Source organism: Thunnus albacares, chromosome 15 (assembly GCF_914725855.1).
Source record: "Thunnus albacares chromosome 15, fThuAlb1.1, whole genome shotgun sequence".
In the NCBI taxonomy this organism is placed as follows: Eukaryota; Metazoa; Chordata; class Actinopteri; order Scombriformes; family Scombridae; genus Thunnus; species Thunnus albacares.
The window spans coordinates 6,884,704-6,900,536 of NC_058120.1; the positions used below are offsets into that span (position 1 = coordinate 6,884,704).

General features: G+C 41.5%; 1 protein-coding gene across 3 annotated transcripts in view; it reads right to left on the reverse strand.

The window, feature by feature from the left end:
• rock2a (rho-associated, coiled-coil containing protein kinase 2a) overlaps positions 1–15,833 on the reverse strand; it is a 34,894-nt gene that overhangs the window by 4,768 nt on the left and 14,293 nt on the right. For all 3 annotated transcript variants that reach the window (XM_044374809.1, XM_044374811.1, XM_044374810.1), the window contains exons 2-29: positions 13,337–13,418; positions 13,103–13,203; positions 12,537–12,674; positions 12,115–12,375; positions 11,384–11,528; positions 11,135–11,273; positions 10,797–10,888; positions 10,424–10,583; positions 10,262–10,316; positions 8,843–8,931; positions 8,681–8,729; positions 8,104–8,239; positions 7,443–7,534; positions 5,850–6,096; positions 3,746–3,852; positions 3,423–3,582; positions 3,067–3,227; positions 2,624–2,808; positions 2,438–2,507; positions 2,237–2,340; positions 1,905–2,091; positions 1,695–1,788; positions 1,497–1,591; positions 1,207–1,398; positions 748–916; positions 395–465; positions 221–309; positions 32–110 (exon numbers count right to left, since the gene is read on the reverse strand). In XM_044374809.1, coding sequence (XP_044230744.1) covers positions 32–110; positions 221–309; positions 395–465; positions 748–916; positions 1,207–1,398; positions 1,497–1,591; positions 1,695–1,788; positions 1,905–2,091; positions 2,237–2,340; positions 2,438–2,507; positions 2,624–2,808; positions 3,067–3,227; positions 3,423–3,582; positions 3,746–3,852; positions 5,850–6,096; positions 7,443–7,534; positions 8,104–8,239; positions 8,681–8,729; positions 8,843–8,931; positions 10,262–10,316; positions 10,424–10,583; positions 10,797–10,888; positions 11,135–11,273; positions 11,384–11,528; positions 12,115–12,375; positions 12,537–12,674; positions 13,103–13,203; positions 13,337–13,418 — 3,549 coding nt within the window. The remainder of the gene's footprint in view (positions 1–31; positions 111–220; positions 310–394; positions 466–747; positions 917–1,206; positions 1,399–1,496; positions 1,592–1,694; positions 1,789–1,904; positions 2,092–2,236; positions 2,341–2,437; positions 2,508–2,623; positions 2,809–3,066; positions 3,228–3,422; positions 3,583–3,745; positions 3,853–5,849; positions 6,097–7,442; positions 7,535–8,103; positions 8,240–8,680; positions 8,730–8,842; positions 8,932–10,261; positions 10,317–10,423; positions 10,584–10,796; positions 10,889–11,134; positions 11,274–11,383; positions 11,529–12,114; positions 12,376–12,536; positions 12,675–13,102; positions 13,204–13,336; positions 13,419–15,833) is intronic.

Genomic DNA, 15,833 nt, shown 5'->3' on the forward strand with positions numbered 1-15,833 from the left:
TCAATAACAGAAAAGCGGTGCTGAGACAGACCTGGAATATCCTGGGAATCTCTTTGGAGTCAGCTCGGTACACATCCGTTTGAGTGACAGGCCTCACATGGAAGAGTTTGCTGTGTTGAGAAAAAAAAATCATCACAACAATTCATCTGTACTAATACGTAATGCTGCATCTCAGCTCAACAACAAATGCTGCTTCAGGTATTAATCAGGTTGTACTCACTCTATATCAAGCACCATGTAGGGAATGGACTGCTCTCTGTCTTGCTCGCTGTTGTAGAAGAGAATCTTTTTGCTGCTCACTACAACATACTACAGCAGACAGAACAGACACGGTAAGGAAACATGTTGTAAGGAGACATTATAAACAGCATCACATCAGTTTCGCTCTCTTTACCTTTTTCTCCCATCCGAACTTCTTGGTGTTGTTTCTTACAGGGAGGGAGAGCCACCCCTCGAGCCTCATTTCTGTGCGGGAGAGAGAGATTCATTTTCGATCCAATTAAAATACAGGGTAGCTGTTAAGTTTATTTTATACTTAAGTTGCACTGTTTTTGAATGCCAAGACTATTTTTTGTTGTATGAAAGTATGATGACAATAAAGATGAACTGAATTCAATAACTTAAAAATATTTACTGTCATGTAAAATACACATTTCTGTCAAAGCCTAAAAGACAGGAAGTCTGTTCTGTAAATGTGAAGTTGGCTAAGACATCTGAGACAGTTTCACTCGATGGTTGAGTTCTTACCTGCGTACGCATCATCGGCGTCAAACTCCGGCCCGCTGCTGACGCTGGCGGAGTCCATGGATTGCACGCTGAGCGACTGCAGGAGGTTCCTCAGCTGTTCGATGTCGCTGTCCTTACTGTCCAGAGCCATCTGCAGCTCGATACGCATCTGGCTCTCATCTGCCAATTGCTACAAATTAGAAACAGCAGGCAAACAAGTCCAGTCAAATACACTGGAGAGTGTGGGAAGATGTTGCACATGCTCGTCCATAATCTGGCTCGTTTGTGCAGATGACATAAGAGATATTTTAACTGCGTCTTTAAAACAGTTTACCGACTCAAGCTGAGCAAGAATTTTATAGCATTTTTAGCCCCTAATTACAGAGAGATTTCAGTGGGTGCGAGCAGCCATCAGAAATAATGAAAGTCAGAGAACGCTGTTTAAATGAAGATCAAACAGCGTGCGACTGTTCTACTGACCGCCTGCATTTCGTTGATCTCTCTCTGGTATTTGATGATGGTGCTGTTGAGCTTCTCCTTCTCCGACCTGAGCTCCGCTTGCAGCTTCCTGTTCTCCTTATCCTTTCGCCGTATGTCTGTGTCGTTACCGCGGCGACTGCCTCCACCGCGATCCACCTTCCTGTTCATGATCTCTGCCAGCTTATTGACGGCCTGTAGATGGACCCAGATCCAGATGGTTTGATCTTTATTAACTGTTCTTGTTAATTAAGCATTTGTTTGTGGTAGTTGTCACTTTTATAAACACATACCTGAGTTTTCAGTGTCCTCTCTGACTGCAGCTGCTTATCAAATGTCTGCTTCATCTGGTTGATATGCTGCTCCCAATCCTTGGACTTCTCTGTTTCTGAAAAAGACAAAAAAACAAAGAAAATCATAAATGTCAACTCTGGCAACAATATTTTGCTTTTGATAAAACTGTGTGTTTAAATTTCAAGCATTTGAATTACCCTCTACTGCCTCCTTCAGTTTATTATTCAGCTCCTCCTTCTCATTGGCCAGATTGGCGACATCGCTGGTCAAGGTCCTGTTGGCTTCCTCCAGCTGTAAGCCACAAGAAAAAAACATCATAATCACTATATTATGAGCAACTGTGGGTATTATCTGCCACTTCTACCTGTCATGTACACCTGAACACAAAAATGTACTTCGCCACTCACCGAACTGATGGTGATGTCCTTCTCAGCCAGTTCCTGACGGTGGCGGGCCATCATCTCCTTCAGCTCCAGCTCCTTCATTATTTTCTCCTTCTCCAGGTCCGAGTACTGCTCCTCTGCAATAGAGCGCGCCAGCTGCTCTGAGTCAGCCTTAGTCAGGGTGATCTCAAGCTGAGCTGCCAAAGAATCCCTGAGAAAAAGAAGAAAACAACATGAGGGGTTGAGCAATAATCGCCCACAAACGCGTAATAATGTTTCATTCACACATGTAAATTAACTGACCCCTAATTCCTTATTTTGATGTTTGAAATATTATTTTTAAACAGTCAAAGCACCTCTCTTCCTGTTGATCCTGCAGGGACTGCTGCACGTCTTTGTAGAGTTTGTTCCTCTCCTCACACTCCTCCTTAAGTTCACGAACCTGTGTCTTATACAGCGTCTGGAAAACACAGGAAACGGGTCAACCGTCTGTAATGATGTACTGAGCTTAGTCATTTCATATCTACAGTCTATTACAGAGCAGAGCATAGACTCACAGAGAAATACTGTTCGGCCTCTAACTGATCTTGTAATTCCTTCATTTGTCCGTCTGTGTCTTGTCTTTCTCTGTAGACAAAAATCAAAAGTTAGTTTCCATTACTCCTCATCTTCTTCATGTCAAAATTTGAAGCCTAGAGTAGATATGAGTGCTGGAAAAAGAGTCAAATAAAGTGTAAACTGACTTGCGCAGCTCTTGGTTCTGTTTCTCCAAGCTGCGTTTGATGTCCAGCAGGTGATTCATTTCCTGTCTGAGCTGCTTCTCGGACGTTCGCAGAGAGCTGAGTTGTTGGTTTTGGGCCTTCAGGTCGTTCTGAGTCAGGTTACGCTTCTGGGTTTCCTGCTCGATCTTCAGCGTCAGGTTCTTCACCTGAAAGGAACAGAGGGGCAGATAAATTAGGACTGGATGTGATTTCATTGTTTATAATGTGGAATTTGCTTTTGTTAGTGTTTTGTCTGAGCTTCCTGTTTTTATAAACTTCTACTGAATTACTAAAGTATTTCTGTACAGCTCAGACTTGACAGTGTGTGGTAAATAAGCGGAAGATTTGTTTCTGTTGGTGGCATTTAATATCTAAACACACACATCGCTGTTCTCCTGCACAGGCCATAATATAAAATCAGTCACCTCCTCGGTGAGGCGGTCCTTGTGTCTGCGCAGCTCGTCCAGTTTCTGCAGAGCCTGTTTATAGTCACAGTCCATCATGCTGCTGTGCTTCTCCAGCTCCAGTATTCTGTTCTCCAGCCGCAGTTTGGCTGCTCGCTCCTCCGCCAGCTTCTGCTCCATCTCTGAATGGGTGTGAAAGAGAGGATAACAAAACATAAATCAGTCTGCAACACATTCAAACTTCATACAACATTCAAGAAATTTTGGATGCTGCGTGAATTCTTCAAGATCTCATTTCTGTTGGTACAAAGTAGAACGAATAAACAATGAAGTACGTAAGAAAACAACTTCCTAAAAAGAAAGGAGTGATGCCTTACCCTTCATGGACTCTGACTTGGCACCCTCGATGGTTACTTTGATCTTGCTCTTGTCTGCCAGCATTGCCCTGGTGGTCTTGTGAGAGGTCTCTTCCTGTTCCAGCTCCTGCTGCAGCACCTTCAGCTTGTAGGTCAAATCAATCTCCTTGTTGCTCTTCTCCTGCACAGACAAAACAAGGCCAGAGGTGTTTAGATACACACAGTGAAACTAAACGGCACATCTGGAAACACAAGACTCACAGGAAAAGCATTCCAAGGCCAAAAGAACAGAATACGGTCCTTAGGAGTTTTAAATCAGTTTGTAGTCTGATGATGTAGTTTACCTTCTCCAGGTCAGTGAGTTTCTCCTGAAGCTGTCTCTTCTCAGTCTCCGCTTTAGACAGGACTTGTCTCTGCTTACGTGCCTCCTCCTCCAGACCAGAGATTCGTCCTGCGAGACAGAGCCGAGAAGTTTGTTTCAGAAAGAAAATTACAAACACCCCTAACACATGCATACTGGATAACCTACAACACACACACACACACTTTCTGCTCACACATGATCCCACACACCCAGAGGCTCAGCAAGCGGGTCAGGAGTTTTCAATTTCTTGTCCTTCTCTTTGTTGTATGTATTAATTGATCTGACGTCAGAAAGACTTGGGCAGTAGTGGCCAACTTCCAGGTGTTAGTGGGGTTTTTTTTTTTTTCCGGCAATGCCATGTGCCACAATAAGTTTGTTTATATTCAAACATGTAATCAGCTTAAGGCAACATTTTGACTATTTCTCCAATATCCTGGTTTGATTTCTAAATGTTGTTTGAAAAAGCAGAAAGAAATCTGACTAAGGGGTCTATATCTTTAAATAAACGTAGAGAGTGAGCAGAAACCTGGGCGTGTTAACTGTGCTACTGCACGTTTACTCTGATCGTGACCTCACCTCAATTAACACAATCAGATAAAAGCTTTTATATGACAGTTTAAATTGCTCAAGTACTGCCTTAATCAGATTATGGTTGAATTGTTAGCCTTGATGTAAACATACTCCCTTTTACAGTCCCACAAATGCATGCTGGGAGATGACCAGCACAGTCTGCTACTGTTGCACATTGACCAGCTGCACTAGAGCAAACACGTGTTGTTTTGTTTGAGGTCTGGCATAAGTATGAATATTTCATATTCACTCTTTATACTCAGGTTAGTAGAACCTGTGTAACAAAGGGAGCGTCAGCCTTGTATCTCAAAACATCTGATGTATTTGTTCTTGTTTATATAATGGCCACTGTGGCTCTGCACAGCGCCTCCAGACAAACGTGTTTACAGAAAAGCTCAACAAAATAATTCAGATCATCTCTCCCTCACGCACAAACAGTGTGCTGCTTGCTAAATGGATTCTCGGAAGGACTTGAAAGGCTCTTTGGTGCCCTCAGTATTCGTGTGGCACACTGCTCTGGCCCACATAGCTGCACTCGTAAATCTGGTATGGAAAGCTGACAGAAGGAAAACGAGTGGCTGAGATATCACATTTTCATCCAAAGCATGTAATAGAATTTACACCTCATAAAAATACAGGTAACTACATCACAAACTCCTTCAGGGAGGATTTCAGACAGTGAAGTGGTTGTTGATATTCATCCTATAACGCTGCAGTCATGCCACTATTTGGTTTTGTTTTTTCTGGGTGAATATGTATACAGATTCAGATATAGATGATCTGTCTTCCCCTTTATGGTTTGCTGTGTTTATTACTCGCAGGTGTTTGGGAGGAGCGCATGTATAAGCACTTCTGTTATGTGGGTTTGTTCAGCCAGTGTTTAGGGGGAAGTATGAGATGTAGGCGAATATGAGAGAAACACAGTAAAAGGAATGCAGTGTGTGTCTGTAGAGGTCAGTAAGAGTCAAGCATGAATCAACCAGCTGGAGTCTGGTGCCTGAATATCTGCAGTATGAATGTGCATATCTCCTTTTTACAGCAACAAATATTATTTTGTAAGATGACAAGGATAAGAATTTCATTTGGGAAAATATTATAAATTATCTTAAAACTCTGGGAAAGTATCTGTAGTACAATATATTTTTTTTATTTTTCTGTTTCTGTACAAACAGTATAAATTACAATTTTTTCAAGTATTTCCAGATAAGAGCCCGGCCAATACTTTTCAATTACAATCTAGCCCCGGTCCCGACAAAACTATGTACTGAGAGGGACAAGTTACAACTGAAAAAATAAACTTCAATTCAAACGTCAATTCTCTCTGATGGACAAACTAATACTACATATATAAACTAATGGAGACACCTCAGACATCTCTGTACTGCATTTTCTTATTACTTATCAGCTGACATATGTGCTGATGCCAGTATACCTGCGATAATCTAATACCGGACAATGTACCAGTCTGGCTCTAATCCAAATCCTGTGTCATATACAGTGTTAATGTCACTCACCCATCAGGTCGCTGATGGTCTCTGAGCCCTGGCTGTGCTCCCTCCGCTCTGTCTCAAGTGCCGCCTGCAAACTGATGCATTCCTTCTCCAGGCTCAGCTTGCTGCGCTCCAGCAGACAACATTTGTCCTGCAGCTCGCGCACGTTGGCCTCCAGCTGCTGCAGCTGCTTGCTGCTCTCCGTCTGGGTTTTACGGAGCCTCGTCGCCGCCTCCGACTCGGCCCGCAGCAACGTGTTGGCTTCTTCCAGCTAACAGAGACAACAACTGTGGTTTTACAAAACCCTTTACATGTGCACTTAGTCTTGATGGTTTTGTCTTTGACAGAGTGCAATAAACTGACTCGAACACATGACACTGTGCTGTAGACAAGCCAAGCACAAGACTACTTGCACTTTGACCATGAATGAAAGAATTATCACAGTGCACATACATTATATATGCATTATATGTGTGTATAACTCAAAAATAAGTTCATAAATAAAATCGCTAAATTAATAGCTTATGACTTTCATTTGTTTACTTTCCTCTGAGAATAATTTTCATACTTTTAAACTGAAGGCAGCTCTTTTTTGAAATGAAACTTCTCTAAGCCACTTATGACCTTCTACCCACACCCCAGAACCTGAAGTAGTGGTTGGGAGAAGACCCCGCTTGCTCCTTTTGTCAAGCACCTGCATCGCTAAGGCACTTTTTAACAGGAAGCACTATGAGCCTCACCCAAGGGCGTTACACTTGGCGGAATAATCGAGTTCTCCGACAGCTGGCATCAATCTTGAACAGAGGCGAACCACCACAAATGCTTTCCCACAAACATCGGCAGGAAATGTCCACTTCACACCATTTGTACCATCCGGCCAACCTCCAGAACTCCATATAACATCAAAAGGATGCAAGCATTCTGCAGACTGCTCGGGATTGGAAAATGGATGTGGACTTGGGAAAAAAAGCTTGTGTTTCCCCCAGACATTGTGGCTACAACACTCTGGCCAGACATGGTCCTGTGGTCCACAACAGTCAAGCTGGCATATGTGGTGGAATAGGTAGTATGATGGGAAGATTGTGTTCAAGAAGATTATGAAAGAAAAAAGACAAAGTACTCTGAACTGGCAAATGAACCTGCCAGAATAGCTGGAATACCATGATTTTCCCTGTAGAAGTGGGATGCAGGGGATTTGTTGCTACATCTACGACCTGTCTATTGAAGAAAATGGGGGTGAGGGCTCGCTTCCTCCAAGCAGCAATCATATCCTTGTCAAATTTAGCAGAAAAAACAGTAATTGGCTTTGGATTAAAAGGAAAGACAACAACTGGGCTGCAAGATGAAGGTAGGACGGTATGGAACTGAGGGGGGTGTAGCTGGGATGTCAGGTATCACCGTTGAGCCCTCTGGAGATGTCATGGGCTTATCAATGAAACGTCAAAGAAGGAAGGTGCCCACCTGATGACCCCAATGACGTACCTACCCTCCCTTTCACCACTCCAATCCCACTGCCAACATCAACAGTGCAGACTTACCACAGGGATTGAAACATCAAGTCTTATTAGCTCTACTAATTCAGGGCCCAAAGACAAAATAAAACACTGTCTGACTGACCTGTTTCTGAAGGTGAATGTTCTTCTCATTGGAAATGTGTGAATTCTGGTTTCTTCTTTTCATGTCATCCAGCTGGTCTCGAAGGCTGTTGACTGCACAACACAGTAGGACACAGAGCAATATATTATTAGTAATTCTTTTTCAATTAACTTATTACTTTAGAGTTTAAAAATAGTTATTCTTTCAATGAAGTTTTTTACGTATGCTCTACAGCAGGCAAGACGTATTAATTGTTCATCCCAAATTTCCAGCAGTAGAAAAGAGAAAAGATGCACACAAAGTTAAAATGCTTATCTTAAAGAAATCTTTTTACTTGTAAATAGTCAGGTATTAATCCTTCATTAATAATAATGTTTGCACACTGGTAAATAAAAGTCCCTCTGTCCAGGTGATGGCAGTGTTATCCACTTTATCAGTCTGTAAACATCTATCAAAACTCTCCCAAGTCCCAATTAACAAGGAAACAAGAAAGTTCAAGTAAATTCATACAGGAAGCTGTAAAGAAGTTTTATTATGCACCAGGGTGATTGTGTCATATTAATACATGACATCTTGTCTTAATATTCTTTGACCATGCTCAATTGATTATTGCCTTTCAAATTATTTTTTTCTTCTTCACATTAATAACCGTAAAGTCTTGGATTGTGAGTCTGTGTGTCACCTTCATTCTCCAGGCAGCGCTTCCTGTCGGCCTCGCTCTCCGCCTTGCGGTGGCTCTCCAGGCTCTTGTGCTGCAGCAGGGCCTTCTCCCTCTCCAGCTGCCTCATGCTTGACTCCAGATTCTTCCTGCTGCTCACCTAAAATCAATCAATTAATACTTTGTTCAACATGTTCTATAGGGCTGCTTTCACAGTGCTGTGATTTCATAAGTCGTCTCATAAGTAATGGTTCCAGAGAATCAAATTGGGTGTTAATACAAATCCAATCCCTATAGACATTTTACTGTGGTTGTTAGAATTTGGCAAACCAGGTGAACTTTGCTGGATACGACACATTGGCATTCAACCGACACGTGGTCAAGTGAATAGTGAGGAGTCATTATTGACTTAAATACAGTTGGTGGGAAAAGCCATGAAAATGAATGAAAAGGATGGAACTTCAGTCCCGGAGGGGAATGTGGGTCGTTGCACCAGCAAATATTATAACGGAAGAAGCCAGAAATATTCAAGTGACCTCCGACATTAACCGCTGTCTGTGCTGTAAATGTCTCCACAGTAGATTCAGAGTGATTGACCCACCTCTTCCTCAAGTTCTTTGGAGATTTTGTCTAGGCGACCAGTGGCAGCTCTGCAGAGAGAAAAAGAGGTCAACATTTATGAGAACTTTGACATTCAGGGTCACCATGCACAATTGTTAGTGGTGCAAAGAGACAAAACATAATGTTTCTACAGCTTCTGTACCTGTATTTGTGCTCTACATCATCTTTGACCTGTTTCTCATTATTCAGCTGCACCTCCAGGTGGTGAAGTTTCTTCTGCATCGCTGCCCACTGCAGAGGAGAAAAACTCAACCAATCACACATGTCCTGGTGACTTATGGTGGCTAATTGTAAACTCAAGTTTAGCAACCTTTACATCATGTCACCCATCTTTCCTGTGACTCAAGCATGTATGATGCAATGAGGCGATTTACATAACTGACAGTCTTGTCAGGAGCATACATTAATGAAGAACAACTAAAAAAACATCACGATCTGTAATTAACTTGAACATTCAAAGTTCATCTTTCAACTTGCATCAACAGATGACAACATGGGGGCAGCTGAAGAAGCTGTAAACAAAACACTGACATATGAACACCATATGAGTTGTGATGAACATGTTAGCAAACAATTGCTTATTTACACATCCATCCCAGATATGGAGCAACATTAGCATTCATTTGGATTCCCATCACTGAGCAATTCAAGTACAATAGTCACTATATTTAGATTTTGTTTTGTCTGTTTATCCTCACCAACTCCTGAGGGAAATATCTGGCTCTTTAATGGCTAAATGGTCCACTATGTTCAACAGCTATTTGCTAACTTTTTTTGATCCTGGTTAGGTAGTGTGCAGTGGGTTTAAAAGAGCTTTTTCATTGTAAACAGTTACTGGAAACACTGCTGATGAGAGCAGTGAGACTGAACCAAAACAACAAAGTCGTGGGCTGTAAAAACAGAACAATGATGGGAACTGCAGCCTCAGGTGATAATTCTCTGTAAGTTTGTCACCACAAGCATTATTAGTCATTTGATCGATTGTTTACATAAAAATATTGATAATAGCAGCTTTAAAGGTTTGACTAGAACATGGAGGATAAGCGCTTTCAAACTTGCCTTAACTGTCTCAATGAAAAATGTAATTAACTCTGCAAAAACGGCAATGTGCAAGTGCTGATTAACAGTATTATATTTATCATGAGGGTTAATAGTTAGTTTAGAGTGAAATCCCAGACATCATCTTATAAAAGAGCTTTTTCTGGGCTATTCTTTCAAAGTTGTAGAGGATTGTGATGGGGGCAGACTTAATAAGACTACTTTAACAAGGGTTCTCCAGATTAGCTTTTAGCTCAGCCACTTACTCTGAAAGCTGCTTTTGTGTAGCTAAGAACACTGAAATTCTACCAAAGCATATCATAAATCATGGGATCAGAAAAATAAATCCTCTTCAGAGTCATTTCCATCATAATCTTGAGTGACTTATGAAGCTGAATTGATCAACTGGCCTGTTCTGTGTGGACATGACTTCCTGTGAAGCTAGGGACGGATGGTATCAGCAACCCGAGCTGCACCTGACAAATACACACCTCGATTTGGGTGTTAACGTGAAAGTACCCACCTCTCCTTTTGAATTCTCATGAGTGGCCGAGGTGTTGTTGGAGATGTTTAGTAACCTGAAGAAGGAAATGAACAGAATCAACACAAGTTTACTGTACGTATGTACTGTACGTGCTGAGGTCCCAGAAATGATAAGAAACAGCCAGAAAAACTGATGACGTACTGGTTTTCTTTGAAGTAGGTGAAGCCAACAAAGGGTAACTGGTTTCCAACAAAGGCCTTAGGAGTGGGGAAAGTTTCTACGTCGCCTTTGTCGTCTTCGATCTCATCAAAGTTACTGGTGTCTATGTCGCTGCTCAGCTCTGGAACCACAGGGGCAACCGCTGAGAAACAGGGAGAACGAGAGAGAAAGAAAGGAAAACAGCAAGTGTGAAAAAGGAAGTGCTGAGTAAACAAATCCTCAGTCCAATGAATAATTTTATCATGTGCTCTAATGCGACCTCTGTTCCAAAGGAATTGTTGTTTAATATTTGATAACGTAAATTCATATTTTATAGTTTAGGCGAGGCTGCTTGTTGAACTTTAGTAATACTGACTGTCTCTCATGGTGTCAAAGGTCCACTGGTCATTCTTGAAGAAAGGGTGTCGCTTGATTTCCTCCACGCCGTTCCTGCCCAATCGCACCTCCCTCAAAACAAAGAGACTGAATGAGCTGTAGGGCAATGATTAAAGCTACCTTTGTCCTCTGTTTAGTGGCAACAAGAAAACATGATCTGTTGATACATAGTCTTTCAATTGAAAGTGAATAAATTAAAGCCTGAGTAAAATATACAGACTTTGATTTTCTTTGACAAAAAGCATCACAAACCACATCATTAGTAAACATGCAGTACGTGTATGTCATGTAATGTCTCCATCTTTCAGGTCTTCATACCTGTCAGTCAGGAAGGCACAGATAATGTTCCTGGCATCTTTGGAGATCTCCACATCATCAGGGAAGTTGAGGGAGTTTTTATGATCCATGATCTTACTGTAAGTTCCCACCAGAGAGTCAGCATAGAACGGTGTGTCACCTAACAGCAAACACAGGAAGTTAGCTATAATAACCTACACTGAAAAGTATATTTACAATCTCTCCAGTCATCCTGTTAACTAATTGGGACTTTAAGAGAAGCTCACTGACCGACAAGCATTTCAAAGATGAAGACCCCTACGGACCACCAGTCACACTCTCTCCCATAACACCCATCTCCTCCCTGGGATTTCAGCACCTCTGGAGAGATGTAGTCCGGAGTACCGACCGCTGTATCACAGTGCACCATGCCAGTCTGTAACACAACTCCAGTAATCAATATCCTTCAGAGCAGGTTATTCAGCTCATCTCAAGACAACTGATGGATAGATATTAATCTCAAACATACAACTGACTGCTAAGTGAGATGTTTGCTTTTGAACTAAATGAGGGTATCTAATACCTATCAGTACCAACCAGAGAAGCAAGTCTTCAACTGTTACAAAAAATGAAGATACATTCATGCTTTTCTGTTTGTTTTTTTGTTGAAAAAGGCACAAGCTTGATGCTGATTGGTCACACTTACAATGAGAATTTAGGATCTCTGCAGCAGAAAACCTACAATGTGCTTTGACAACTGAGAATTTTTGGAACCCACCACTGATGACACTGTATATAAGCTTCTGAAAACAGCTCAACAGCACTACTTCATTTGCATTTTTTGCTTGTTATATGAAGAAAAAACAGATTTCATGCTGTGCCACTTGTTTCCATAATAATGTTAATTTTGTTGGCATTAACACATTTAGGTTCCTACATTGTAGGTTAGCTGGTGGAAGTAGAAATAAGATATTTTTCAGAAGCAGGGCATGCTGCTGCACTGAGGCTTCCGTGTAACTCACAGAGTCCATCTTCATGCACGTGCCGAAGTCGGCCAGCTTCAGGTGTCCGTGTCTGTCCAGCAGCATGTTGTCCGGCTTGACGTCACGGTGGATGAAGCCCATGGAGTGAATGGCATCCAGGGCCATCACCACCTCTGCTGTGTAGAATTTGGCCCATTTCTCCGGCACGTCATAGGTGCTGGTGAGGTTGACCAGGTCACCTCCTGGCATGTACTCCATCACCATGTAGAGGTAGTGCTCATCTTGGAAGGCACAGCACAACTGAACAGGCAAACAGGTAAACACAAGCTCTCATTATCACTACAATACTTCAAATAATTAACACATATCTTATTAATAAACCAGTAGTGATCTAAAACCAAAATCTGAAAGTAAGCACTAGAAATTTTAGTAACAGCTGATCAGTGACTTAAATGTCATACCTGCACAACCCAGGGACTGTTGGCGAAGGCCATGATGTCCCTTTCTTCCCAGAAGAAGGCTGAATCTGAGCGCTTGATCATCTCAAACTTGCTCAGCAGCTTCATGGCGTAGACCTTCTGAGAGATTTTATGTCTGACCTGAATGACGGTGGTAAACAGTGATTAAGAGTTAGTAGCATCTCTGACTTTGATCCATAGACACACTTAGCATTAAATTACAGGATACAGGATTGTACGCTGTATAAAAAGGGACAAAGGTACTTCAGGACCCCCTTGAAAATGAGATGCTACATCTCAAGGGGCTATCCTTTTAATAAATTCAAATCACTTATCGCCTTAAGATATTATACAGTTAGTTATTCAACATTGTACAATATATTCATATTTGGAGCACAACATTCATAGTTCCATGTAAACTTTGGGAAGATTCACATATATTCTTAGAGGCAATCAATTGTAAAATGCTATAATATAACTACATTGTTTTCACATGTGGTCTTCCAGAAAAACACCTGTTAGGTTCAGCTGTAAAAAAACCAACAACTTTTCTGATTATGAATACTCACCAGTTGGACCTCACCGAACGCCCCTCGACCAATTACTTTAACTCTGTCAAAGTCATCAGACTTCATCTGTAGGTCTCGAACTTGTCCTATGACCGCCTCATCTGAGTATAAAGAGAACAAAGTATCAATTAATAATGTTGTGAGTGTACAGCAATAATAAAGTTCATCTTTAAAAGAGAGTAAGTACCCTCTCACTCCTTCTCTTATTCTCATTGGCACACAAAAACTACTTACATCTGTTTAAGAAGGTTTCGATGTTTTTGTTCTTGCGTAGTGCAGGGTAGTCCAAGTCCAAGACAAGGGCGTTTATGGAGTCCTACAGAGAAAAAAAATGACAATCTGTCAACAAGTCTGACCAACACAAAACATGGAATATTCTTCCCGGCTATCGATTCATTCATTTCATTTTCTGATTCTCACTAAAAATGATGAATGACAGTGGCAAATATCATGAGTGAAGGGCAGATAAAGTCAAAACGTCAGATCACAGCACAGCTGTTACAATCAAAGTGAAACTGAATATTCTGTATTTATGTATTTCGAGCACCACTTGGTTATAAGTAGGTCATCGTATTGAGGTCACACTGATATTACAATGTTAAAGATGTCAACATCAACAAATGAATGAATATTGAACAGGCACAGATGTAATATTGAACTACCTGTTCATAACACATAAAGGGCATTTGTGAACTTGTCTCTCCGAAACATTTTAAAGACTTATTGGAGCTGAACAGCTGATGAAGTTCATCTTATCACTCTTCCCATAGTAAAGTAGTGCACCAAATTCTTTACACAGAGGACTATGTGTTGATCACAGTTATGTCACACCGAAACTCACTGTGGTTTGATTAAAACATGACACGACCAACGAGGACGTTTGTTCTCTATTCACCAGAATTCCATTAGCACACAGGAAGAAGAGGATGATCACATCCAATGCATCAATATTCAGAGTTAACTTTAAATTATTTTTATTTTCTCAGTTATATTTGATTATAATCATGTAGTCTCATGATGGACATCATGTATTCATGATTTTCAAAGTGTGAACATCTGATATCGCCCAAGTAAACGGGAAATGTGTCATCACTGACAAACTTTACTTCCACTCTTGATGACAAATGACGTCTACACAGCCGCATTGAAAAAAAAACTAAACAAAAAACGAATTGTTCCAGACTTAAACATTAGGTGAAACCAACCAGCAACAGCAGCGGCGACCAGCTGCTCATACAGCGGTGGGCCTATACTGAAATTGAACGTGTGAGAGTCGAACACCGCTGACTGTATTTCTAGGGAGAGCTCCATTTTCTGTATACCCTCTTATCACCACGCAGAACAAAAACCGTTCCACATCAGCGCTCACAGCGAGTTTGAAACTAACAGCTTCGCCCTCATTCAACGGCGATCGACTTGACTGACTGCATACACAAACAGCGACTGCATGCGAAAAAACAAAACAAAAACGGTTTGAACAGAAAGCTTTGTTCCTCGAGAGAAGGAGAGAGAGAGGGAGAGGGAGGGAGGGAGGGAGGGAGAGAGGAAGAGGATGACTAATTTTTCCATCAGCATCTGCCTACTTGATTCTGTCAATGATATTCATCTGCTGACAAGTGATAAATACACTGTTGTCTGTGACCTTTTGGAAGCAGTTAGTCTGAAAGAGATGATGTCACACAGTATGTAGTCACTGATTCAGACCTGCATTTATTAAACACATACACATACACACGTGGTCATATGGTACTTTTTACTTATTTGTGTCTGATCTTAGAAACTGCTTTTTAAAGGGGGATCCGTGTTAGCATCAGCTGTCTTGCAATTTCCTATAAGCTGCCACAAAGGCTATTAGTCAACACATCTGTTTTTTAAGGAATCAAACTAATAGCAAAAGAATGCTTCATATGCCTGGGATTGAAGATGTGTAATTATCATGTACATGTGTAAAGACAGCCTCTCATAAAAGGGGTTTTTTAGTTGGTAAGCGGTTAGGTCGCACAGTCCGTCCACTTTGAGGAGGATGATGTACTTGAAGAAAACTTTCTGCAACCTTCAGCTCCCTCCCTAAACTGTGCTCCTGTATGTTCAAACACACCAGATACTAAATCCATCCTCAAGGTTAACTGTTGGCTGACGCCAGTCCATGCATCAAGATCTGAATCAATTTAGGAGTTTGAGTGTTGCTATAGGTGGTCTTCCGGTCCAGTTTGAGAACTGTGTTTGTGTGCGTGTGTGTGTCTGTGTGTGTGTGTGTGTCGCAACAGTCTGAACAGGAACAGAGGTTGAGAACTGAACTGCAACAGCATATTAGTTCAACTGAGCTCAAGTTTACGATTCGTAGCGTTCAGTCATTCCATAATGGACATAGTTTAACCCGGGGCGATGTAGGGAAACCATTAAATAAGCAAAAGACAGACTGATGCAAACCCCTAATCGTTACAGTGTGTAACAATGAGGAAGTCATCTATCAACATTTGTCAGCTATGCATTCCTGAACGGTCAATGAGGAGCTGGACCGAGCCAAACGTTACAACAAAGAACACAAGAACCCCACTTTGACCCAGTGGGCTAAACTGGTTTCCTTCAAACTTGTCTTCCAATCCTTTTTTTTCCTTTCTCTTCTCGCTCTACCATCATTACTGTACTGGACAGGATGGCACGATTCTTTTTATGTCTCCCTCACTTCCTCTCTACTAATTTCTCCTCCACTTTTCTGTCGTCTGTTTTG